At 50.8% G+C, this 27,273-nt stretch overlaps 1 protein-coding gene across 2 annotated transcripts in view; it reads right to left on the minus strand.

Moving 5' to 3' along the window:
- The window catches only part of LOC119110650 (Kv channel-interacting protein 1), a 48,928-nt gene extending 23,260 nt beyond the window's left edge, over window positions 1–25,668 (minus strand). The window contains exons 1-2 of one of the 2 annotated variants that reach the window (XM_037234549.1): window positions 25,594–25,668; window positions 15,582–15,906 (exon numbers count right to left, since the gene is read on the minus strand). In XM_037234549.1, coding sequence (XP_037090444.1) covers window positions 15,582–15,729 — 148 coding nt within the window. In that variant the 5' untranslated portion in view covers window positions 15,730–15,906; window positions 25,594–25,668. Of the gene's footprint in view, window positions 1–15,581; window positions 15,907–25,478; window positions 25,548–25,593 lie in introns of those variants that run through there. The other variant, XM_037234550.1, reaches the window with a different exon arrangement.
- Between the last annotated feature and the right edge of the window lie 1,605 nt (window positions 25,669–27,273).

Here is a 27,273-nt window from a genome sequence, read left to right on the forward strand (position 1 = left end):
GACCAATTTCCCGGCGGCAAATCCTAATGCCCCGTGAAACTTTCGGTCTGACATCACACGATGTCAGGAACGCATCGGGCGGCGTGCGCCGGGTCGGCAGCCTCGTTAGTCGACAGCCGTCAGGGCTCGATGACAAGCTGTCGGCCGTTCCTGCGGCACAGCTGGTGCGTGCCGCCGTTGAACCGATCTGGAACGCCGGCTCCATCGCAAAATGATCGCACGCGACGGCCCGGCGCGAGCCCGGTCGGGAGCGTCAGCGGACTACGCTGCGCCCGACGGGCGGGTCCAGGGCCTGGGTGACGCAGTTTGAGGCCAGCTGGTGCGTCACGACGCTTCGCCTGCGTCATTGGATACCTTCGCACATGATCTGAAGCTGTGCCGGTTAGGCATTGCTTCTGAGTATTTATCAGCGCTTGTGACTGGTGATTGATTAGGCCATTAATGTCATCACACCCTGGTGGAAACCCCGACTAGTGGAAACTGGATCTGGAGCTCGTTACATTAGAGCTCGATCTGAGCTTTGAGCTGGAGCTGAAGCTAAGGCTGACTTTGGTGCAGGAACTGGGTCTTTACGCAGCAGACTGACTGTTTCCCACGATACTGCCGGTAACCGCCATTGGCTGTCCAACATGGAGCGGTTGTCTACCACGGTTCCTAACAGGCAAGCGCTGCTTTATGTATGTGGGACTAGAGCTCGCCCAACGAAGATTGCTAGACCAATCGACAGATATTTAGGTGCATGGCAGGTGTCCGTGGAGAGTCTGGTGGCGGTATTGATCGAGGTTCCAAAAATCATCAAGCATACTCAAGTATCTTTCGAAAATACGTCAGCAACTTTTGTTGTTGTAAAAATAGGTTTATTCGCCATCAGGGCGCACATAACTTCACAATTGTCGAGGGGAGGAGGGGGGGGGGGGGGGGGGGGGCATAGATAAGCAAACATCAACTGAAGTTCGAGTTAAGCACTCCTTATTGCGGCGTGCAGGCGCATACAATTTCGTACGTGACGTGCGATATCTTGGCATCTTTCTGATCTTGTTTTTACGTTTCTATGTGGAGTTTAAGCTCTCAACATTTCGTGACGAATATATCAACGCATGGAATACAATTGGAAAGGGAGGGGCACTTGTCCCCAGAAGTAACTATGTGCGTATGGCCCCGTTCGCATCATTTATTTCGATTCATGAGGGCATTACGACAACTTTCACGTTCCCAATGGGCTAACTAAAACCTCGGCTTCGGTACCTGGGGTCGTTTGGTCTGTACTTCCCATCCTCATATGAAGAAGATCGGTATCGAAAATCCATGAAGTCGGACAAAACTTGAATGAGACTGCATACCATTAGACGGATATTATCGGGGTTGTGGGGAGAACAATTGCCCGGTGTGCATTTTGCATACATCCATGTGGGCATTGATGGACGGTGGCTCAGTGAGCCATAAAACATGCCAGCCGATGGCATCGACTTTTCCGCCGAGTGCACCCCAGGGGGCTATTCATGACTTCGGGATGCCCACGTACGCTCACGAAGGAACAGACTACACAGGACCGTTGTCTCCGCACATCTGCACGGTCTAGGCCAATAGTTCGAGCTGCCCGTTAGCATCGAGCGACTCAAAACGCCATGGTATATCCCATGGGCTGAACTTGACCGTTCTTTGCCGGAGGCTTCATCCCGCCTTCCCTACCGCCAGAAGGTGAGCGTCTCTCTCTCCTCTCTCATCTCCAAATCTCCTCCGCTCACTCTCCTCTCCTCTCCCTCTCTCTCTCTCGCATCTCTCTCTCTCCGTCTCTCCTCTCTCTCTCTCCCTCTCTCTCTCCCTCTATCTCGCCTCTCTCTCTCTCTCCTCTCTCTCCGTCCTCTCTCGCTCATCTCTCCCTTCTCTCTCTCTGTGTCTCTCATCTCTCCTCTCTCTCTCTCTCCCTCTCTCCTCCCCTCTCTCCCTCTCTCTCTCTCCCTCTCTCGCCTCTCCTTCTCTCTCTCTCTCTCTCCTCTCTCTCTCCTCTCTCTCTCTCTCTCTCTCCTTCTCTTCCTCTCTCTTCTTTCACTCTTCCACGCAACTGGACATGATTAGCTCTCCTCCACGAGTGAATACTGGAGAGGGACAGTATTGCATTTGCAGTTGTGTATGATAGCATCAAAGCACGCCCGAATATGCCCGGTTAAATGCCCTTAGCTCGGGTAGAATGTCGATTTGTCCCCCCCGAGTCTTAAAAACTAAGAAAGTCAGGGACATTTAGTTCATAAGGCGTGTCTAACTCTTATAAGCTCACTTGGGAATAAATTTGAGGTTCCTGAGTCGTGATCTTTGGGTGAAATGGGGTCAAACAAGGTCAACACCATATTGATATACAAAAAGCTCCCACAAGGTCTCATGCCACCACCTTGAACCTAGATGCCTGTTCTTAACAAAAGGACCTGTGTTTAACCTTTAGAAAGTCATGGCAACTAAAATCCTATATGTTTTCATCAGAATCAGCGGCAAAGGTTACACTGGGCGGTATGCCTCTAAAAACTAAATGTTTAACTGGGTCATTGTAGGCAAGTGACCTACAACGGCCCACTTAGGCAGCAGTGGCCCTTAAGAAGTGCATGCAAATGTTTTCTGCTGTCTCTGTCATCAACAGATTAGAAATGAGCACCACAAACCACCCCATCCAGCACACACTCGAGTAAAAGAGCAGGTTGGTTTTGACATGAGTCTAATTCTTATATCTGACTCTAGGTCGATGGAATTTGGTACACAGATCTACTATTCAATTTTCGACACCCTTGCGAGGTTTGGCACGGCTATGTCACCGCGCCGATCGGAATTATTCTGTAACAAACTTTAGGTGGGTGGGGGCAAATTGACCCTTCCGACCCGAGCGCGTGCTAATGCCCAGCATCTATGAAATCTGTCATCTCACTAGGAAGCCTGAACTACATTATGATTATCGTGAAGTAATTTTTTATTTGTCGCATCACGCGACATGTAAAAAGTACTCCACGTAGCATTTCATAGTGTGGGCTGGTTTCAAAACCACAGGTACTTGGCACGACTCAGTAATAGCAATATGGATTTTGAGGCAGTTCAAATTATGATTCTATTCCACTTGCTTATGGTCAAAGTTTATGTCACGCCAGTTGTCATCAGAGACGGCGACAGAACGGGAACGATGGGCTTCAACCGACCAGTCGGGCTGCACGGTGAGTCAGAATTTGCATGATCCGGCCAACGCCCGACGCCGCCAAAATGCGTCAAAAACGGTCAAGTTTGAATTTAAAGGCAGATCGAAGAGGTGATGCCCATGCGACTCCGGTGAAAAACTGACTGCGTGTTGACTTTTGGTGTCGCAAATTCCGCAATCTTTTCGGCTAGTAAACAAAGCACACTATATTTCATGCGCATTGCTGCCATCTGGACAGGTCAGCTCAAACTGACGTCAGACGGCACCCTATGATGTAAATACCCAAATATGGAAATATGAATATAGCTGTAAACAGTTGGACTGCGACAAACGGAACAGGCTATGAAGGCTATGAGGGTACTAGACTATGAAACAGACGTCAGCTTACATAACACGTGCGACGGCAAACAGCAGGGGAAGACATCTGCACATGAGAACAAGTCACACAACTATCTGTCTCGAAATCATCTTGAAAGTTCGACAGGAAGATAACCCACTCCAAAGACCAGACCCGCGGCTCCAGTGCCGTGTTCGGGGCGCCCCGGTCAGTCTGTGAGGCGTTCCCCGCCGGTCCCGCGGTCCGCCCAGCACGTGCGGCAGAAGCCACCGCCCAGGCCGTGTCGGTTGTTGAGGGGCCTGCTGGGGCCCGAGGAAGGAAGCGGGGCTCCGGGGAAATGCTCGCGGCATGGCGGAAACAAACGGCTGAATTGTGCCAGCGGCAGAGACTGATGCAACGTTGTTTGGCAATGAGCGATGGCCCAAACGTGAGCATACTTAGGGGGTGTCACATGCAGATTGCGGTGGTCCTGCAGCATGCCACCGTGCTGTAATGGATAAATCATTCGAGTGAATGATACCATTGATCACATCGGGAATAAGAACACAAGACAATGGGAACATGAGACACACCGGAAAGCAGGCCTCTTGCACAGGGTATGTCTAGTCGCATTGTCGCAAGTGCCCTAAAATACACAACACATGGCAATGATGTCTCGTTCTTATGCATACACATTACGCCATAGAGCGTGGGAAGGGCGGTGAGGTGGTGGGGGCGCTCAGACCCCTTCTAGAATATTGACTTCATATCCCGCACGCAAAAAGTTGCAGTCTCAGGTTGGTTTTGAATCCACTGGATGTTCCAAAAAATAAAAGCCCTTTCAGTCAAGCCGGAACATAAATACAATATTTAAACTAGACAAGCATTGAATTTAAGCGAGGCGTACACAACGTTATGATGGCAACTAATCCATCACTGACCCTTTCACCTTTCATCACTGGTGAGGTCAGATCAGGCTAACATTCCGACGTGGTGCAGCATGCACTGGCCTACAACCCCTTTTTGCCTTACTTATGAACACGTTTGTGAAGCTAATGTGTGTTTGCGAGGGAGCTTTTTAAATACTGAAGCACTCCAAACATTCTATAACGTCATTCCAAGTTGACCAACAAGTCAGCCAAGAGCAACAGAGGTCAAAGTTTGAAATGATCGGAATAGACAGAAATGAAGTTGTACGTGGACCGTACGCCCAACCAAATTTACGTCTGTGGTCAGGACGAGCTAAATGATTCCAAAAGACGGCATGTGAGACCATTTAAAGTCAGTGGTGCGCGCGGGGAACACAAGGGCACGTACCCCTTCCCCGTAGGCCCTGAGAGGTCCAAAAGAGCCTGATTTCGACGCCCGGATGACCCGAAGGTCGCAGGTTCCATTTGGGGCGGCTTTTTCCACCGATCGGGGCCCCCTGAGTCGATGAGCTCCTGTACGTCTGTCAGGGTACCACCAGTACCCGTCAGATAGCCATTTTGTTAAGCTGAGACAGACCGGGGCCCGCAATTTATATTGGTCGGTACTCCTAAGTCAATGAGGGACCCCAGCGTCGGCCAGGGGCCCACAGTACCCAACAGGGGTCCTGTGTCGTCAAGAGACCCCAAGTCGCCCAGGAACAACGTTGAAGGGGGCCTGAAGGGGAGCCGAAGTGGCTCTCAGGACCGACAATGCAGGGCCCAGTTGGAAGAAGTCTGAACGGTCCGGAGCACTCAAAGTGCTGGCCGTAGGCATATTCAGGATCCCGGCCCGTAGGGCCGTGACCTCAAATGAAATGATCCCCTGGGACAATGCAGGCCCTTATATCAGCCAGAGACCGCAACACCGAACAGTTGGATCTTTGTCGACCTGAGCCCTGGAGGCCCATTTCTCAAGCACGAGCAAGGCTGGGCCTGTGGTTTGCATTGGTCGGGGTACCTGCAACAATGTGGGGCTCTGCGTCGGTCAGAGGCCGACAGTGTCTAACAGGGGCACCGTGTCGGCGAACGGCACCGAGAGAGGGCTTCCGGCGTCAGGGAGGGGACCAACGTATATTGTATCCTTCTAAGGGCCTCCAGATCGACCAAGGCACCCCGCCCCCCTGTCGCCAGAATGGCAGCCGCTAGGCACCTCGCACTGGGACGGAAGGGCTCTTAAGTTCTTGGTCAGAAACGATGACGTGCCCACTAGTGCTCTGCCTTCGGGACCTCTCGCCGGGAAAAAAGGTAAGGAGTCCCATAGGTATCTAATCGAGTGGATCGAGATGAGGTAAAAAATAAGAAAGGTAATGTCATGTTACTGGGAATATACAAGTATCGACACGTACACATTGCTTATCTTTGTGGCTACCTCTCAAAAAAGGACGAAAACGTAATTAACCTTAGGTTGCCGACCTCAGATCTGTTAAACCATACCAAAGCTATGAATTGCTTATACGATGTTCTAATCACTTTTGCTGATTTCAGTACAATCGGTTGACCACTGAAAACACTACAAGCCCTCAAACCCGTCTTGAGGCTGACCTCTTTGAATTAGCCCGGGTCAGTGACTTGGCATGATTTTTGGTCAAAACTTTGACAGATGTTGAAACGATATCGGAACTAGTGAATACAATTTCAGCCCTCCGTGCCTTTTCGGTTTTGTGTGCTATCACTGAAAACCGGAAGTGTGGGTCCAAATGTCCCTCTGACCCCGCTGCGTTGGCTTACTACGGAACCAGGTTTTGCGTGATGCCGTTCAACCCCAACGCAGAGTCCGATTTTCACTTCCCTACAGCACAAATTTACATTGTATTCTCATGTTGAGATGTAGGTGCCTGCAGCCGTCCGACGCGTGCGGTCGCTGCAGCTGTCAGGAGACTCAGACCAGTATCACACAGGCCGCGTCCATCAGCCGGCTCTGAACGGCTGCGGCCAGCGCCTTCCTCACGGACCGCCACAAGCGAACGCACAGCCGGAGAGCATTGTTTGCTCGCAGCCCGTCGACGGGCTTTCATTCACGCACAAACAGCCAGGCGGGTGTAAGGCTGGTCGATACACCGCCCTCCGCGTAAATAAGCACGCCACTGGCGGTTTACACTCTTAGTCATGGTGCCCAAGCGTGGCAACGACAGGGGCGCGTGATGCGCTGTGTTCGCGCTTTGTTCCGGTGCGTGTCATGACACGCGCCAGCAGTCTCCAGCCGTACACCCGGCCCTCAGCGTGTTCTCGGGCACTGCAAAAGCTCTCAGAGGTGAGTCACGAGCCAACGCTGGTGCGGCGGTGGCTTGATGACAGAGGACGGATACGGAGACGCCCTGCCGCTCGACGCGTAGCTACTTTATCGGAGGGCAGATGCGCGTTAAAGGAGAAACAGGGAAATGAGGTGCTGGTAAACATAGCAGCCGAGAGAGAGCGAGTGAGAGAGAGAGCGAGAGAGAGAGAGAGAGAGAGAGAGAGAGAGAGAGAGAGAGAGAGAGAGAGAGAGAGAGAGAGAGAGAGAGAGAGAGAGAGAGAGAAGAGAGAGAGGATAGAGAGAGAGGAGGAGAGAGAGAGAGAGAAGAGAGAGAGAGAGAGAGAGAGAGAGAGAGGAGAGAGAGAGAGAGAGAGAGAGAGAGAGAGAGAGAGAGAGAGAGAGAAGAGAGAGAGAGAGAGAGAGAGAGAGAGAGAGGAGAGAGAGAGAGAGAGAGAGAGAGAGAGAGAGAGAGAAGGAGAGGGAGAGGGGGAGGAGAACCTCGGGAGTATAGCAGGTAAACACGAATAATAAACAAATACTAGTTGACTGTGGCGATGCCGTGACATGGCTGCAATCTAGCGGGCGTGCGCGTCTCGCCTTGGTGCCAAGGTAGCTCGAAGAAGCTCCCTACCACCGGCGAGCCAGCAGAGAGAAATTAACGGTCATGGTCTGACAGGCCGCTGCCAATCTTCAAGTCATGTAGTTTGTGAACCACTGCGCCATCACTGCTTGTTGAGCTCCCGTGAGGGCGACCTGATGAAGACATTGATCAAACCCATTCGTATGGATTTCCAGGGGTGTCTGGCCCTCTCTGTTTGGGTTTTGGTGTTATCTACGTGATAATGACTACACAGGTGTGACTACAGGTTTGGAGCTGCCGGGATCCAATCTGTCGTAGTGCCATTATATATATGAGTGTCGTAAATACCATACTGAATCCATTTACCGCGGAAATGTACGGAGACGTACCATCTCGCCCGTGACAAAGACGATGGCCAAATCGATAAGCGTGTTAAGTTTCAGAAAAGCTTGATTTTACACAAACCGCGCATTTGCGATATCTGATTTAGGCACGCGATGCCCTTCCGTTTCTGGTGCATGGTTCACACTCGCTCGGGTGGGAGTCAAGTTGATTGTTCACGGAGGTCTCCCAGAATAATTCATCAGAGTCACGGCGTAGCCGCGCCATGCTTTTTAAATAGCTGTAGGAATCAAATAGTAGACCATTTGATAAAACAAAATTGAGTGCGCTCTGTAAGGTCGCTGATCCATGGCGGGTCAAATTCAGCCAATGACTCAGCTCAGCACAGACAATTTCTAAGGAATCGTTCAATCTCGTGCGACAACACAGTGTTGGCAAACCATGCATCTCTGAGATAGGTTTTCAACAATTGGGTAATTTTTAGGATTCAGTGCAATAGTTGGATTAAGGCTTAGGACGAATTTCATTTACCTTGAGTACGGTATGAAGGTCAAACCGAGGTCAAAATCAACCTGCTTTTTAAGTGGAGAGCCCAAACTACGGGATAGTTTCTCGTGCTCATTTTGAATTTCTTATCCACAGAGGCCGCAACATAATTTTCCATGTACCTCTCAACGGTGCTAAAAGGTCAAAGATGTAAAATGACCCAGATCAACTTTTCGCTGTTAGGAACACACCGCCAAGCGTAATCTTTGACACTTGAAGAAATACCAAATCCGAAAAATTCGTAAGTTTTTTGGTCACCATAACTTAACATAGGTTAAGTAAGGTCACACACCCACGATGAACACGACAGGCATTGTGCTCAGAACAGGTATGTGGATTCAATGCGGTTGTATGAAGAGGTATGGACACTTTGGACACCAGCCTGTGCTTTGACCTTGCTTGATCTTATTTGACCTGAATTCATGATGTAGGAACGTCAAATTTAGACACAAATAATTTTACGGGTCAACGAATTTGACTTTTTTAGCCGTGCTAGATTTTGAGACCCCTGGCGTCAAACAGACCCCTGAGAGAAGGGTGTTCAATCTGCTAATGGAATGCCCGGGCGCGTGGTAATGGAGCAACAAGCAAATATATTTTCTCCACTTCAGCATTCCAACCTCAAATAGCGAGCTACGTGAGACTGGAATGCACTCACTTTTACTTGCAGCACATCTGTGTACGTAACAGATGTACAAAAGGAAATAGGCCGGCCACCCGCACATCTGTGTACGCAACAGATGTACAAAAGGAAATAGGCCGGCCACCCGCACATCTGTGTACGTAACAGATGTACAAAAGGAAATAGGCCGGCCACCCGCAAATCTGTGTACGCAACAGATGTACAAAAGGAAACAGGCCGGCAGCCTGCACATCAAGCGGTTATGCAAGGGCATAAAGCTCATTATACGTCATTTCACAGTCTGTACTCATCCTCATGTCATTAGTGTGTCAAAAGTACCCCACCACACACTCACGGTGATACTAAGAATGCCCTACAATAAACGCATGCGAACCTTAATGAGTTGGCTCGCTACAATATATCGAATTTGCTGGGCGTAAACAGACCATTAACGAAGCATCGGGTCACTGCAGAAAGCGTTGCAGTCTCTGATGACGACTTGGTTGTCAGCCGGAGCCAGACACCAGCGTGGTAAACACGCATGGAAGAATCAGTTGAAATACACGCATTAGGGTGCTCTTCCCGGGGATGTCCGAGTTAATTGTTTGGGCTTGCCAAAAGAGTGCTCGAGGTGTCTTTGCTAAAGATGAACCGACCTACATTATGCCAGGAGGTGCTGGTAAGGACACAGGTGTCAAGAGTTCAGTGAGCTTTACTACGAAAAAGCTCGAAATTTCAGAGCAGGGCGCACGACCACTGATGAAAAGCATTGAGATGCAAAACCCAAGGCTCGTGACTCACAGAAAATTCTCCAATCTGCGCAGTGTCATTCAACACCACCAATAAAGCAATCGTCTAAGTTAGCACCTTTCAGAACCCAGTAAACGGCAGTGTCCTTGGGGCTACCTGCAACACAGACGGCCATTGGGCGTCAGGTTTTGCCTTGAGCCGCGTGTGTGCGGGAGCTTGAAGGAGTGCGCTGATGTCATTGGCAACTTAAGTTTACTCGGTGTGGGTCATCTAGTTATTTTTGTTTCGAGCAGCCCTTAGGATAGTACTGTATATTCTCTATTATGGTGTGGAATCTTGAATGATTCATCATGTTGGCGTGTTTTTATTGGCATAGTCTGCACAGGCGGGAACAATGTCTGCCCTTCATACGCTTTACCTTCTTGAGCCTTTACGTTTTGTCTAAGGCTTTCTACTGGTGACCACAGGCGTTGCAAAAAAACGTTGAGTTTTTGGGATAAGATATCCTCCATCATTGCATGATATTTTTGTTGCGCTAATGTCAACTTGGATGTAGTCGGCCGGTTATTTTCAACATAAGAACTCCTGATGTCGAAAACCCGGAGCCTAACATCCTTCCGATATGAAGTAGCTCAGGGGAAGTTTTTGCAAAGCTCGGCGACATATCAAAAAAAACTTCTGGAAGCTCTACATCTATGGAGAGGTGTTTCCCAGTGGTGGATAAAGTCCAGAGAACTCTTGAAGCACGCTGTGAAGGGTAGGCACTGCATGCCCATGGACTTTGTGAAAATGTCCATCTTATCTTACATTGGGGAGGTCCGCATCTATTGAGCCGCTCCAGGATATCCAGCATTGAAAATGTGTTCTATGGTGCTTGTTTCTACCTGACCTGCTATTGAATCACTCATTTTACGAGGTTGAACTCCGATGTGCTGCATTCGAATCCTTTCGACTATTATCATTACCTCCACGTCTGAATCATTATATATGAATGAATCGAATCGAATCGAATCATTATATATATATATATATATATATATATATATATATATATATATGTATGTATGTATACATACATATATGCAAGGTATATGCACAAACTTTATATAACCTATGTAAGTTTTACGGACTTTAATGCAAGATTGTGATAAGTTCGCGTCCCAATAATAAAATAGGGTCTGAATAATATTCAAGTATTCATATCCCAAATCAAGCCTACAGCTCTCATGTCATGAAAATTCAAGGTCAGGTCTGTGTCGACAACCACTTATTGTTAATGGAGTTGCGTCGTGTGCCGCTTAAGATCACCAAGGAAAACTTTGGGTGGGTCCCCTCCAGAATTCCCTCGACTGCAATTCAATGACACCTATTTTATCGAGCCAGAATTGTGTACCTGGATTCAGAAGACCAGATTCCAGCATGTGTACTCTTTCGTCCAAATATTCAGATGTTGACGCTAATTTTACATTACGCTGGTCAGTTGGTGGTGGAACGTTCCTACCGCTTCTCTAGTTCGTGAAAACACCAGATAAGCGTACAGGAAGGCTAATGTGGACTCGGAGGATTTAAAATGTAATAAGTCTCGCAAAACATTTCATAGTGAAAATAGATCAACATGCAGCTGTGTGCGTGACTTAACATTTAAGCCGATGACTATAAAAGTGGAGAAAGGATGCAAGGGTCGCTGTCCTAAGAGATCGAAAACACGAAACATATCTTGTCGGATACGTGTATTATTGAGCGATGCTAAGGTTTCGCAAACCCACCGTGACTTTTCAACAATTGGCTGAAGTGTAAACCCGCACCCTTAATGATCTGCATCAATCTGGTCCCATCATGCGTGACTGCAGCGCCTGCTTCAGGTTGATGTCGCATAACCATAATGTATCGTCAATAAGATGCACAAGCTCCCTTGCCACACAGGCTGCCGGGCCAGGCGGAGGACGGCACACGGAGTGACGGGACTGAGAGGCGGCGCCCGTCCCTCCTCCTGAGCCGTACATCACCCGACCCTGCTCACTGAGCTTCTCTCCAGAGCAGGAGACGTCAGGGCGCAATACGCGCGGTCCACGACGCCGCAGGAGGTCCACGGGTGCCAGGCAGACCCATGGTTTGGCGGAGGGAGGCGCCTGGTGTCTGTCATCTGGTCGGAGCCGGGGCCGCAGCCAACTGAACCAAAACTTCAGACAGCTGCTAGTGAAACAGTTCGACTGCCGACGATGGACAGCAGCATCCTAGCAACTCATATCTTCACTGCCCGGCCAGTTTCGCATGGTTTTGAAGTGCGGGCGTACATTATAGAAGGCTCATATTTATGGGAATTACGTGGAGCAATGATGAAACGGGAATACTGGACGTGGTTTCTTACGTGGTTTCTAAGTGCGTGCGTGCATTATAGAATGCTGAAATTTATGGGAATTACGTGGAAGCATGATGAAACGGGAATACTGGACGTGGTTTCTTAAGTGGTTTCGAAGTGCGTGCGTGCATTATAGAATGCTCATATTTATGGGGATTACGTGGTAGCATAATGCAGTGGGAGTACTGGACTCTTTTATCGATGCCATTGTTGACGGAGTCTTTTGTCCGCGAATGCCAATGTACGTGCGGTGCAGTGTCCCTACGGCCTAGACAGCAGCTGCCGACACATGTGAAACTTGGATACGAAAAAAAAACACATCTGAAACACATTAAGATAGCGTGGGAACTAACTTCATGAGTTCGTTCATCGTCTGTCTTTGGGTTACCAGGCTGATTTCGGTGGTTTTTCGATCAGAAACCACACAGCATGAGTTCATGGCGACTCAACCGAGCCACGAAGGAGACCTGGATCACCGATCAGCGCTGCTTCACTGAAACCGTCTCGAGCTGGCGGGAATTCCGAGTGAGCCGATCCTTTGAAATCGAATGGGCGCTTTGTATGAAACGTCACCACCCAACTGCGACGCGATTGCGGTACGGCACTGTGACGTCATCAGAGGGGTTGCTGAGGAGAAACCCATCACGGGGTCACCAACTGGAAGTGACCTGCGCGCAGAGTTCAAAGACAAAACAAAATAACGGGGATATGTGTTAAAATCCAAGTCAATTTAGCCAATGGAACGTCCATCAGGCAAATGTCAAACTTGGAGAAAACATCTGAGCGGGGACCTTGATAGCGGATACGACCACCGATTTTTGCGTCGAATATTTTCAGACCTTAAACGGAGATTATGACCATTGTCATCAGCATCTCAGGCAAGGGGTATTTCATGGCGCATGTATACAACATATCGTCTCACACACCGTCTCAGGCCGTTCTCGGTCTCAGGCCGTTCTCGATCTCAGGCCTGTTCCAAGTCGAGAATCTAACAACAAACCTTGGCCGTTCTGTCCATCCTCCACCGCTCAGCCCGCTGTCTCGTATTTGCAGGCCACTTCTCATTGCTTTTTTTTTCTTTTCCAGGCTGTAGCGCATGGGCTCTTCCAGATAAAATAGAACGGTAGCCACACTTAAGCGTAAGACAGATCCTGTCCTGCTTGTACGCGTTGCGCTGGTTCGGCGGGCCATTTTAACAGCGACCACTTTAACCCGACCGCTTTAACCCGACCGCTTTAACTCGGCCGCTTTAACTTAACCGCTTGAACGAAGATTGCTTTAACAGCGTCTGCTTTAACTTATCTGCTTTAACTGGACCGTTTTAACTCGACCGCTTTAACTCGACCCCTTTCGCTCTACCGCTTTAACTCGACCGCCTTAACTCGACCCTTTTAACTCGACCGCTTTAGCTCAACCGCTTAACAGCGACTGGTTTAACAGTGACTGCTCTAACTCGACTGCTTTAATTCGACCCCTTTAACTCGACCGCTTTAACTTCCATGATAGTCTCACGTCATTGTATGCCTCTTTGGAGGCTGCTGACTCATCTAACTCGGCGCGGTCTTAGTAAACACCTCTTAGTGCTTTGCAACAGAAGATTGATGGTTAGCTTTCGCTTTTAATTTGACCCTATTTCTCAGAACCTGTTGAGCAGAAAACGCCAATTCAACGACTTCAGTGTGGGTCGTGTGACCTTGCACTCGTGTCTCTCGGCCGTTGTAAAACCAAGCCGCACTTCTTGGAGATACGCGGTACCAACGGCAAGAGTCACTGATCGCGCTGATTACACAGCCTCAGGTCATTCCACTCCTTGACGGCGGCCAAGGATGGACACAATAGTTTTTGCGGGATGTGCATGTCATACCACCATCAATGCACTGGTTTGCTCCGGAACGAGGGGCGATGCATCGCCGCTGTGAGCTGGCCCGCGTGCGACGGCATGCCGGGGTATGCTGGTGCACGATCGCGCCGGTAGAAATCACATCGCACGTCAAAGACAGCCGCATGGTGACCTCGACGGGGGGCACCAGAAGCGGACGCATGCGAGGGTGCCAGGTTCGCTGCGATGTTAAAGCTCTGATGTTTGGTACAGGTGGCTGCTGTAATAGTATGCCAATCCGTGCTTCATCTGCACCGGCTGGGTATGTGGCATGCAGGTGTAAATGGTATGGTATCAGCATCCTTACCGAGATTAACTGACATGCGACTCCGATGCGTTGCAGTCTCCCGAAGCACAACACCATGGGATTATTAAGCATTATTAAGAATAAATCAGCTACAATCTCGATAGCGGATACCCTGCGCGCTCACATCAATCCATCTAAATTATAGTTGCATTTGCAGTGACAGTCGTTGCGTTTGTTTTGCCACAAGCCCGTGTTTAAAGGAGACGGCGGAAATGATTGATTGCTGGTGCCAAAAACCGGGTGCCACAAAACCTCAAACAGTCCCTCCAATAATCAATAGCTTGAGCTCATTTGGTTCCAGTACCGTTTTGGTTGCGTCTGACTTTGAAGCCGCCGACCCAAACGCCCGGGCGAAGTGCGTCCATTGCCTAACGGTCGCTGGATGGTATTTCGTTATTTTATTTAAAAGGAGCGTTTCACATTTATTGGGGTTTTGAACTGAGATAGACATATGAAGACCTTTTGGTGCTGTCCACAATCCTGCCTCTCATAATACCTAAGCCCCTTTAGTTTCTGAGCTACACGTCCGTGAAAATGGGGAAGGGTATATTGGGGAGGGTGTTTCAAACTCACCTTCACATTCATGACGTCATGATAACGTCATTCAAATTCTGCCGCTCCAAAAGCCATGCGGTGATCAAGGCCAAAACAAATTGTCGAGACGTTCATATCCGGCGTTCGTGAGCGCGATTTCCAGATATAACAGCCATCAACTGGCTCTCAATCAATGCTGTGCAAGGCATGATGACGTAATCAAACCATGATGCATCAAGGAGCATATTTATTAAGTAGATAATTGTGCTGTCCAGAGCAGCCCTCCTCACCTGAAGAGTATACCAATAGCTATAAGTGAGCTTGTATTATCACATCTGATCCTGGCTTCAAGTTGTCAAATGTGATTTTTTCAAACATTCCCTGTAAGGCCTCCTGGAAAGTTCCTTGGAAATTAATTGCAGATGTCATCACACTGGACTGCATCAGTACTGAGTTAAAAGAGTACTGAGTTAGAGAAACTAGACACCCAAGAAAGCTCTTGGAGCAGAGACCGAAGCTGGATGATTATTATTTGAATGAAGCATTTACGACGGGCGTGAGGACAGATGCCACAAACAGATGTCATTGCATATGTGCTTCAAAAGTCAGACATGTCCATACCGACCCGAAAAGTGATGCTTCGCGTGATAATATTAATACACAGAAGACTGTATGAACGACGTAAGTATATCGACAACATCCCAAATGACCGAACATCATTTGACGGATATCGAACGACCCGTCGCGACCAGCCGACCTTTTACCTTTCAGTGTGTACACCCGTGTCTGATCTGGCCAAAGGTCGTGCAGTTATCGGACCCCAACTGGAACCCGGTCACGCAATGGGTCACGAGCCTGACCTGTGTGCTCGACTTTGCCCAATGAGTATCCACCGAACCTGAACTAGATCCCAGGGGCATACTGGGCGACGAAGTTGGCCGGGGTGTGTACGTTCCTGCCAGTGAGTACTCACCGGACCTGAACTGGACGCCGGTGACGTACTGGGTGACGAAGTTGACCAGGCGCCGGTACAGAGAGCGGGGCTGTCGTACCGAGCGCGACTTCTTCGAGAAGTGTTTGCCCGAGCCGCCGCCAGAGTGGCCGCTTACCGATGCGTACATGGCGCTTCACACCGCCACGTGTCAGCACCGAGCCACTCGCGGCACACGTGGCACGCGCCGCCGCCCTCCTCACACCGCCACGTGTCCGCGCCCAGTCACTTGCGGGGCACGCTACACGTGCTGCCGACTCCCCTCCGAGCGGAGGTCATGACCTGGCTCGCTGCCGGTGTCGCTCGGCTGCCAGGGTCAAGGTCGGGTCAGATCGGAGCTTTGAGAGCAGGTTTGGCCAGTCTACGGTCTTCCGTGGTATGATATGCAGTGCATGCACGGATGTAATTTCCCAATAGCGGCTGAGCAGAGAAAACTAAGTTGGACTTTGGAGCCAGACAACTGGAGCCCTACTCCCACCTCTCCGCTGAATAGGGAACTACACCGTTGACTATATATAGTATATATATATATATATATATATATATATATATATATATACATATATATACATATTTGTGTGTGTGTGTTTGCGTACGTCCGTGCATGCGTGCGCGCGTACGTGTGTGTGTGTGTGTGTGTGTTGGTGTGTGTGTGGTGTGTGTGTGTGTGTGTGTGTGTGTGTGTGTGTGGGTGTGTTGTGTGTGTGTGTGTGTGTGGTGTGTGTGTGTGTGTGTGTGTGTGTGTGTGTGTGTGTGTGTTGTGTGTGTGTGTGTGTGTGTGTGTGTGTGTGTGTGTGTGTGTGTGTGTGTATGGGTGTGTGTGGGTGGGTGTGGGTGGGTGTGGGTGTGGGTGTGGGCGCGTGCGTGCGTGCGTGGGTGCGTGTGTGTGGGTGTGTGCGTGCGTGCGTGCGTGCGTGCGCGCGTGGGTGCGTGGGTGCGTGCGCACGCGTTTATGTGTGTGCGTACGGGTTGATGTTGGCTGTACCTCTGTGGATCGCACTCTGTTCAGGCGGGGAATGACGTACTTTGTAGAAAATTGGGTGCGCCACCCAGTATTTCATGAATTGGCCTCACGAACAGGTGCGTTAAGTGTGCTACGTTCATACCCCAACCCACATGCCTATTTCGAACCTTTTGAGTGCGTGGCAGAATAATGCCTGCAATTATCTCCTATCTTATTCATCACGTAAGGGTAGAACTGCGAACTGACTGTCATTCACCCTGCTTACAGGAACTCCAAAGCGTGCTAAATTATGTACCTGATTTCGTTCGGAAGTTTAGGGAAGAATAAAAGGTTAGGAAAAAATGTCAACCGCACCTACGTACGATCACCATAACATCCTCCAACGACCGGCACCTCATGACCGAGCCGGCCCAACTGACCTCATTTCAGGTATGCCCAGAGTGGATCGGGTGTTGCCCTGCACTTGTGGGGCCGTCGGAGCTGCGACTGTGTCCGCTGCGTCCCACCCGTGGCACCGATTACGCTAATTGCCCTTACCAGGGCCAGCCGTCGGCCCCCGCACGCGACTCGGGCGGAAGTCGCTGCAGCTATTTACGGAACCCATGACGCATAAATGCAAGACTAATCCAGGGATTAAATTGGACCGGGAATGTCCAAAAGACGAGGATTAAAACGACTGAATTTAAACCGTGCTCGGCCGAAGGTTTCAAGAGCGCAAAATCAATTCAGACAGAAGAGCCTTGGTCCACATAAGGTACGCTTAACATTTCGTGTCAAAGCAGGATGAAAATGCTGGATCTAGGAGGATTACGTAGATAGCTATTCTTTCTATGATCTATGACGGACTGAACCAGAATCAATCAATGCTTTGTGAAAAGAGTGAGTCGGTGGCTGAACTGCATTGAAATGACTGTCCACTCAATCCACGAGTAGCTCCAGTAGCCGCCACACCGCGGCGGGCCGGAGCCGCTACCCTGGGGCAAATCGAAGCCGTGGTTCAGAGTCAGGCCATGGCCGCCGCGGTCGAGGCGCCCGGGCGTCGCCGCACTCCGGCCGGCCGGCGGCTCCTGCGCACCCCCCCCCTCAACGCACCACACGTGGTGACGATCAGCGGGCGGAGAGCTCCCCCTCTCCCGCCTGAGCTACGAGCGCCGGCGGCCAGCGAGGGGAGCGGGCCTCGGTCACACTGCCGGACAGCTGTGGCGGCGATACCTACACCAGAGCCGATGACCCGTGGACCACAGAGCCGCACGCCACCCGCGCTGCCCCGGTAGGCGCAGGCAGGTAAAAGGTCGATGACAAAACATGGAGCAGCTCTGTGATGCCTGGACGAGGCCCGTTGGAGTGGTTGGCTGCTGTTGTATGGCTGAACAGAGGGCTGACGGGCAGTTCCCTGCCGATATGCACGGAAAGCATGGCGAAGCTCTGCCGCTTTCAGGGTGTAAGCGAATTGAGCATGACTCCATCCAACGAAGTTACGACGTTACGAAATGAGCGTTATTACGCCTGATGCACGAACTTAGGTGTGGAAAGGGAATCATTTCGAGAACTTTAGATAGGCTCATTAGTCCTTATTACTCTCAAAATACAAGCCTGTGTTGTGAGCCATACATATCATTTGACGACAGCTAGTGGCAAGTTTATGAAGACAAATTCAAGCTCTAAAGCTTGATAAACTTTTCGGCTTACGCTAGCACCGACCTTGTGAGTGGAGGTGTACGCCATTGGAATCCACGTCCATTTCACTGTGGCCTTAAATCACACTCTCATCAAGAACCAACGCATTTTCACAACGTTCAAGACTGTAACCATCAGCCGGTATTCCTGATGTTAAACGTCTTGCTTGGCTTGCTGACGAAAACATGGCTTGGATCGCTTGGCATATGTCTACATCAATAAATCGGTGGAGCACGGGGGAATATTTACACTGCTGTTCCCATCAAGGACGAGTAATGATGCGGTAGTTGGTCTTACTGACGTGCCAAAAAAGGCAGCGAAGCGGATAGTTGGATAGTTGCACAGATGACGGTCCGCTGGTGTGCCATACGGCTTCACTTATTCTCACGAACTGAGTGGATCTTAAACGGCTTTGCAAGGAGCTGCATGAGTGTTTGGAAAAAAACATATTTCACAGGGTTTTAATCCGCCCGGAAGTTTATTACAAATTGTTAGTAGAATTGAGTTATTTGACCCACTGCCACCCGAAGAGTAAGGGCAGACCACGCAAACTGTTCGATTTTATAGAATTCCAAACTATGGCTCACAAACCGTCATTTAAACGATTTGAATGGACTGAAAAGTCTTCTAGACACCGAACATTATTCATTTTTAGCACATGACTTTTATATTCTAGTTTTGCACATCCACTATCCCCAAAAAACCTTAACTAACCAACTTCAAAGGCTGTTAAGCGTGCAGGCACTTATACCGCATTAATGTATGGGCCCTACATTAGTCCTCATCTGCAAGCCATCAAATGACTAACCTGAGCTTCCGTGTCCCACGGCCCATGTGTGGGGGTTCGTAGCCGTCCAATTTCATGTCGTCAAGCCGATTACGTTCTTTTGGAAGCACTTTGTCTCCGAGCCCAGGAGTCATTGGGGAGCCCCCCCCCCCCCCCCCCCCCCCCCCCCCCAGGTGCGCAAACTAAAGAATAACCGGGCGTAAACGGACTTTCCGCCGGGAGCTTTATGACCTGTAGTAAAAGAAAGGAATACTTACTATACCGTGTGGGTTAATTACGCTACGTGATGCAATACAATTTATGATGCACACGTGTGGAGGATATCAAGGCATGATTAGTAGTTTATGCGTGGGAGTGTTTTGGTGTGCGACGAAGCATACGGAATTATGCCCGCTGGAATCCGTCAGAAGCTGCACATGATATTTGTGAGCACTCAAACCTTAGCACACGCTACTGATTATCTCGCAGACAAATCGACTGGTTTTGTTGAAATCGTCAACGTTCGCGTGCCATGGTCCCATGAACAAACGATGTTCAGCCTGCAGTCGTGGACCTCAGCTGCGAGAGTAATACCGCCGCTGAGGTGAAGAGGGTCGCCGCCAGCCTGCCGACGCCCGCCGCGCCCTCTGCCGGCCACCGAACGACCCGGACGCAGTCCGGTCAAGGTCGCGAGGTTATCTGCCCGGTGGCCGCGTTACTGTCGCGTCACTTGACGGGGTGCACTGACTGCTGGCTGCTCGCGGCGTCTTGCAAGTGGGACCGTCCGTCCAGAGGAAGCGGTACCAGCCGTCACTCCCGGTTGCCGCGGCGCCAGGTCGTGAAGCGCCCAGATCCTTCCCACCCTCCCCCTTCCTGCCGCCGTACAGGCGGGTGAATGCGTGATGTCGATGTCATCATAGGTCTCTGTAATGAAACCTTTGTGAGGACCTCCTCAGAGGGAGCCACCTCCGCATGCCCACCGGGGCCTGCCTGGCGCACGAGCCGCGAGAGCCGATTGCCCGGTGCCCGGAGGGGGGGGGGGGGGGGGGGGTACGACTCAGTGCGAGCTGTTGGACGCTTTGTGAGTGCGGAGGCGACGCGGGAAACTAGCAACAACTCGCGACGAACGTGAGCTGGGTGATACTAACCGAGATGGCAGCGTGTCTGGCTCACTCGCGGCGATCAAAACATGGCTGTCTGAGAGCCTTTCAGCCAGGCGATTGGATTGGCTTGGCTTTCCAAGTCTGTGTAAGGGTCACATATGCCTCGTCTCTGCATAAGCAAAAATGGTGCTGCATTCACTGTGGGTGAAAACAAGCGCCCAAAAGCTACAACAGTTCAAGTAATCATTCCCTGCAGCGAGACTCCATTCAGAGTTAATGTCCCACGCGACAAAATTAATCCCGTCTGAATGTGCTGCATCTTTGGGGCCGTGGACCATTAACGACTTCGCCGTCCTCCAGACCCATTTGCCTCCAAGACTGTCAACCAAAACGACAAGGGCGCTTGACCTTCATTTTTAAGGAATTCATATCACCCATCGAAACGACAAAACCTGCCAATATACACACAGCACTGCCTTCATTCGTTCATCTCTGTAATATGATCCGATGTAATCAGCTCCACCCACCACTCAGCCATTACTAATACCCAGCTCAGAAGCTTACGACAGACCCGGGGCTCGAAATCGCTCTGCCGGACTCTGAATTCAGCGAGCGAAGCGGAGGTGTCTCCCTGGGAGTCCGGACTCAAAGACCAGCTGCCATCCACGTGCAGGCCCTGGGCGCCAACTCGAAATCCGTCTAATTTAATCTGTCGCTGACGGTGACGCAGGTATCGTGCAGCGCAGCAGGCCGGCGCACTGCGCCGAGCCCAACGGTACCGAACTACACAAGTGGAACAGGTCTCCGAGGGGTGCCCAAGGTCGCCGCGAACAGGCAGCTAACTCAAGCACAAGTGGGTGACGCTGCATCAGCGAAGACGAGCGATTTAATCTAGCGGTTCTCCTCACGGGACCGTCGGATCTGCGTGAGTAAGTCGCGGAAAGTGTCAGAGAGGATCTGGAAGTTTTCCTTATCGTTGTGTTGTCTTATTCAAAGCTGTCAAAGCCCCCGTTGTCATGGCGTTGTAGCAACGATCTAGTTACCCCAAGTTTTCTAGCCCATGCGGCGTGGTAAAGATATGACACAGAAACAGCCGGCCGGGTTACTGGGCGGGCTGGATCGCTCTGCCGGCCTGTGGCAGCCACTGGGCATTCAAGTGGGTCTCCATATATGCTCAGCTTGACTATTGTTTGATTGCTATAGCACAGCTGTTATTTGCCAGAAGACATTCGATAGACAGAAGAATATCTTCAGTTCGAGAAGATATTCCAGAATATCAAGAAGACACTTATCTTCTATATCCATCTAGATAATTCACCAATGTATCCAAACCAATTTCAAGGCAAAGCTGCCTCAGGCTCCACCAAAACCACCTAATCGCACGGCAATGTACGCTGCGCGAGGTTGGCACTACAGCATCGTGTAAAAGTCTAAAAAGTCTAAAAAGTGTAAAAGTCTGTCTCCGCATGGCGTGAGCTTATTTCCGTAGGTCCTTCGCTAAGCGCACCCTACCTGACTGCGGAGGTGGGCGTTTCGTAAGACGCAGAAGAACTGGAGCGACGTAGCATGACCAATCGTATGCCAACAATGCAGTGACTTCTTCTAACCAAACTGGGCGTTGGGTACGAATCTGCAGCTCTTTGCTGGATAGACAGACGATGCCACGATAATGATGCCAGATTGGCATGCATTCTCGTATTCACTTATTTTACCGCAGACTTATTCCACACACCTGCTGCCTCTATTTCTTTTTCTATTTAGTATTCAGCCTGCTCACGTGATGCATTTTTGGCTGACGGGCCGGGCTTTACAGACGTTCACACTTGCCGCCTCCTTAACTTAACCAGCCTAACAATGTCCAAAATCCCTGCGAGATTTTCTGCGCATTCGTCACCCTCCATTATCCATCCCTCGTTACCACGGCACAGTAATGGACCATTATGCGTGGACTCACCAGATGACCAATTACGCTCAGGATTTACGTGGCACACATTGCTGATTACATGGGCGCAGGAACGGCGGAGGGGTGGGAAGGGTGGCAAACGTCCTATTGTTATTGCTCCCTATCCCCTGGCCTCCTGCGGAAGGTGAACAGCAACTCTATAGTGACGCATGGCAAAATCGACTTTAACAACAGGTTGGGGCCTCCCACGAGTGGGCACACCGTCAAGTTCATGGCTGAGTGGTCCTTTGAAGGAAGTCTGCTCTAGGCCATAGTTGCATTCATACGCAGTTATGGTTGTTCTTCACGACAAATCCGCAACAGTGTGGTGGCTCACTGCCGCACGTCCGAGCTAGAACTAAAAAATATGATGTTTTTGACCACCAGTCAACATTTAAGCATGGTTAAATGAAGGCGATATACATATACATGTATATATATGTATATGTATAATATATATATATATATATATAATATATATATATACATGGATGTGATGCGAAGTATTGTATAAATGTATAAATGTATAGCATCTTATATCATTATGCGCGGATATTACCAGAAATGTCAGAACCCTAGGTAGCGGCATAACTGTGCTATAATGACATCGTTATTGTCGCCTCTTTTGAACATTCAGATGGTCTGCGCGCTCTGCGATGACCTGCACGCACGCCCTGCGGCGGGAAACGACTCCACGCCCCAGCTTTTTTCCTGCTGACTACTACTTCCGTCTAAACCACCGGCAGTTTTGGCAGACTGCGTCCGATTCTCGCGTAAAACGCGGCGAGCGTGGCTGGTGACGGCCGACGGCAGCGCAGCGGAAACGGGCTCGCCAGTAATCAGCGCATGTTACGACAGACTTATATGTTCACTGTTTGGTTAGACTATGAGACGAGTGCCGTTGAGCCGCGGAAGTGTATCGCTGATCGCGGTCGTGTCGGTGTCGACTACGCGCAGTCCCAGCGCTGAGAGCTATGACCTCTTGGATGCGGTGTATTGATTTGCTAACCGTGCTGCCGTGGCGGGAAATGCAATCCCACGCGACGCAAACAATGCGACCGTCGATGACAGTGAGAAGAGGAGTGAGGAAGGACCTCCCTCGGCTGGATGTGCTCGGCACGGCTCGGCTATACGTAAGCGACTATTACACCAGGTTATCATCTCGTCTACGGGGAGTTCAAATGACAGGCTGTCGATTAAATGTCACGCGAATTCTTGGCGGTTGTCTGTCGTTGCGATGAGCGTTCTGCTAGCGTGGAGCGAGACAGGCTAGATTAGGCAGCATTTTGGGCATATCGAGAATACGCATATTAGTTTATCTGCTTCCACGGACATCGGGTTTTGACGGGACCCAATAAAAGCGATTGAAGAATGTTTTTCATGCGAGTAGCAATGCACACCAAGTCAAGGTTTTCGCCATATACCAAAACCAGAGTATTATCTACATGAGCCATCAGGATTTCACTCTATGTGCGCAGACGGACTACCATCGGAAAATGGCGATATTAACGAGACTAAGTTCATGCCCACACAAACCACAGTATTGGTACCAGAATGAGACGTACCAAGGGACATTTGTTACAAGCGACTCTGAAAGCCGTTCCTGACCCAGATTCTTCGGATACGGTGGAAAGCATACTTTTGGATGAGGTTCAGGCTGTCAATAGCATCAAGACGTTTCCCTAAATCTAGCGGAAAGAACAACACTGTCTCCTCCAACTCATAGAGTCAAGAATGCTATCAGTCAAGCTTAGCTTGTAGTATCAGTACCATCAAAATGTAACAGCGAAGGGTGAGCACTCAACGGCGAACAACATCGGCTGGGAACAGTGATTTAGGTGGGCCCCGGTTCAGAGTTCTCATACTGAACGACCTTCATTAGTCATCATTCCAGTTGCAAGTTACAAAAAACCATGATATTTTCTGGGTCCTTTCGAGCTGAATACTGTTGACATGTTAACGTCTTAAACTTGTTTTTAACGATATCCAAAGGAAGACATCCGCTGAACATAGCCTTCGTAACCGCAAAGGTGACTTGGAAACATAAGTAATACAGAAATACATACCACGTGTTCTCGTCTGGACCAATTTGTCATGCAAAAGAGTTTCTGACTTAACACTAGACGCATTGCCTCCAGCGTGATGGTGCTCATTGCAAGTTGATCACGAGCGCGTGGCTCGGCAAATTACCTCCCCCCCCTCCCCCCAGGCACAATTCACGCGAGGAAGAAGTCGTCAAACTAAGGGAGAAATCATCAACGGAGAACAAGCAACTGCGACAAACCCCGTCCACTTGGAATGGATGACCACGATCGGAATAGTATCTTCGATCAATCAATAGCACATGCAAATATATTGCGTCACTATGCGTGCGGAAAGTTCCTGTATAACAGGATTCGACATCACTGCTCTTGAAACACATTGGATGTAAAAAAAACAGATAGGCACGAACCATAAGGCAGCTGTTCCGCTTAACGTGACTTGCTCACCAGCAATGTGCCGATATAGTCACAACGTATACCAATGCTTCGAGCAATGCGGCGTTGCCGCTAGGCGAAACCAGCTTTATGATAGCTGTGCTGGGCCAATTTCTGTTTACGAGCCCGCGAGCCCCCACATTCCAGTGGCAGCATTATTACACTGGTGGTGATGAATGACCTTATAAAGTGGGATGGAGCCGCAAGCGAGAGAAGTAAAGAGGAAGGCTCCTATGTATGAGGGCAGCTATATTCGGGGAAGTCGACTGCCTTCCTTCAACCCCACCACCTGCTATGCAGTATCACACCAGGTTGTTGGACTTGACCTGACCTGCGGCCTGCATAACACGACACAGATCTACCCTGATCTGTCACAAGTGTATGTGCGCGACTCACGCAGGCATGCTGAACGTACGCAAACACATTGTACTCACTACCGAGGACGGGGAGGGAGGAAGCCGCTCCGATTTACCAAACTAATTTCGTGCGGCTCCATTGAGTGCTGACTGGTTACGTAGCTCATGTATTCGGAGCCCCCGCGGCCATTATCAGCAGCATCAACAATGTGGGGCTTCGAGCAGAGCTACGGGTCGTTTGCATATAGATGGGGATGCTGCGATCACGTGCCCCGGTGACCCTGGTGTGTGACTGCACCGCTATTCTCCTTGGCCCTCTCATCACCGATCTGACCTGGCCTTCGCCTGGAGGGCTATGTCGTGAGCCAACCTGACGTATGGTGTTATCCTGCAGCCCAGCCCGTGCAGTGCCCTGACCTGACCTGACATAGTGTTCCATGCAACATAAACATCGATCGGACACGTGTAGTGCGTTCGTCTGGCCTAGGCTTCCTCCAAGAACACCGATCTGACCTGCCCCTCACAGCGTCCTGACCTGACCTTCGGCTCAGTGCCCGTCGCACCGATCTGACCCGACCCTTGCCGCGTCCTGACCTGTCACTCAGTTTACACGGCGCGGATCCGACCCGACCTGTCTTCTGCCCAGCCGCGTCCCGGCCTGACCTGTGCCGCTCGCACGGCTCACTCTGACCGCGCCGTGACGCCGCACCTCGGTCTCGGCCGTCACGCCGCCGTCACGGTCACGCTACTGTCGCGGGGTCGGGGCGCGCGCGAGCACCCTCCCTCCGGCGCACTCCGGCGTCGACTGGCGCGCCGCCGGGGCCGCCGGTCTGACCTCCACACCCGACGGCGGGCCGGCGCCGCACCTCCGGCGAGCGGACGGTACACCTCCGGCGAGCGGACGGCACACCTCCGGCGAGCGGACGGTACACCTCCGGCAGGCCGGCGCCGCACCTCCGGCGAGCGGACGGCACACCTCCGGCGAGCGGACGGTACACCTCCGGCGAGCGGACGGCACACCTCCGGCGAGCGGACGGTACACCTCCGGCAGGCCGGCGCCGCACCTCCGGCGAGCGGACGGTACAACCTCCGGCGAGCGGGACGGCCCACCCTCCGGCGGGCGGACGGCACACCTCCGGCGAGCGGACGGCACACCTCCGGCGAGCGGACGGCACACCTCCGGCGGGCGGACGGCACACCTCCGGCGGGCGGACGGCACACCTCCGGCGAGCGGACGGCACACCTCCGGCGGGCGGACGGCACACCTCCGGCGGGCGGACGGCACACCTCCGGCGAGCGGACGGCACATCTCCGGCGGCGGACGGCACTCTCCGGCGGGCGGACGGCACCCTCCGGCGGGCAGGACGGCACTCTCCGCGAGCGGACGGCACACCTCCGGCGGGCGGACGGCACACCTCCGGCGGGCGGACGGCACACCTCCGGCGGACCGCCACGGCAGGACAGCGATGCGGGGCGAACGAGGTGATGCCAAGCTTGGGAAGCGCACCAGCGGCGCAGCGCTTAGCTTTAAGCGCGGTGTACCTGAGCCCTGCTCCTGAGGTCCTTTCGCGCTCAAGACGTGAATTACTGAAAAACGTTATCACATCAATGAAAGAATTTGTAACGTAAAAACGGACAGAGGTCCAAATAAGGTGGCTTAGTGCTTGTGCAATGTAAGGCATGCCAAGTGTTCAAGTTGAACTATCGGTAACCTCACAATAATGTACACGCATGCGCAAAAACACGTGCGCTTTAGTCAGCCTGCATTCGTAAAATACTTTTTCTTTCACAGATCTTGAACGCAGGATCACAACATAATTGCGTTTCAGTATTCTAGTGCAGTTACCTGATATGAGCTTAAGTGCCTGACCTGTACTTGCGGTTTACATCCACATTTTGTAATGAAGGCCGTGACTGCAGATTCATGACAGTACACGTTGCGAAAATTTATAAAACTCCAAACCTCAATAGTCCAAGTTTCCATTCTAAACTCAGAACAGAGAGATCAGAATAGTGTACATAACATCTCAACGTCCTTGAAAACATTCTGTATGGCAATTCCACCATCACCATTATTGAAATGAAGGCAAAGGTGGAGACTGGCAAGCCTGAAATAGAACAACATTATCTATCTAGGAATAGCAAGGCAGGCTGGGCGAAAATGTGCGCCCAGAACAAAATGAGAGAGAAATATGAGGCCCAGTATCACATCCACCATACAATTAACAGCACTAAGCATGCTTCTCAAACGGGTTACAGTACATTCAGGGCTTACGGTGCCACGGGGCTCGGATGAGTAGGTTTTGTGAGAAAATCCGCCAAATGAAGAGCATTTTTGAGAACTTTAATGGCGGTGATGATGAGTAAGTTGATAATGCTGACACAAGTG

The sequence above is a fragment of the Pollicipes pollicipes genome, unplaced genomic scaffold, assembly GCF_011947565.3.
Source record: "Pollicipes pollicipes isolate AB1234 unplaced genomic scaffold, Ppol_2.1 Scaffold_7231;HRSCAF=8579_pilon_pilon_pilon, whole genome shotgun sequence".
Lineage (NCBI taxonomy): Eukaryota > Metazoa > Arthropoda > Thecostraca > Pollicipedomorpha > Pollicipedidae > Pollicipes > Pollicipes pollicipes.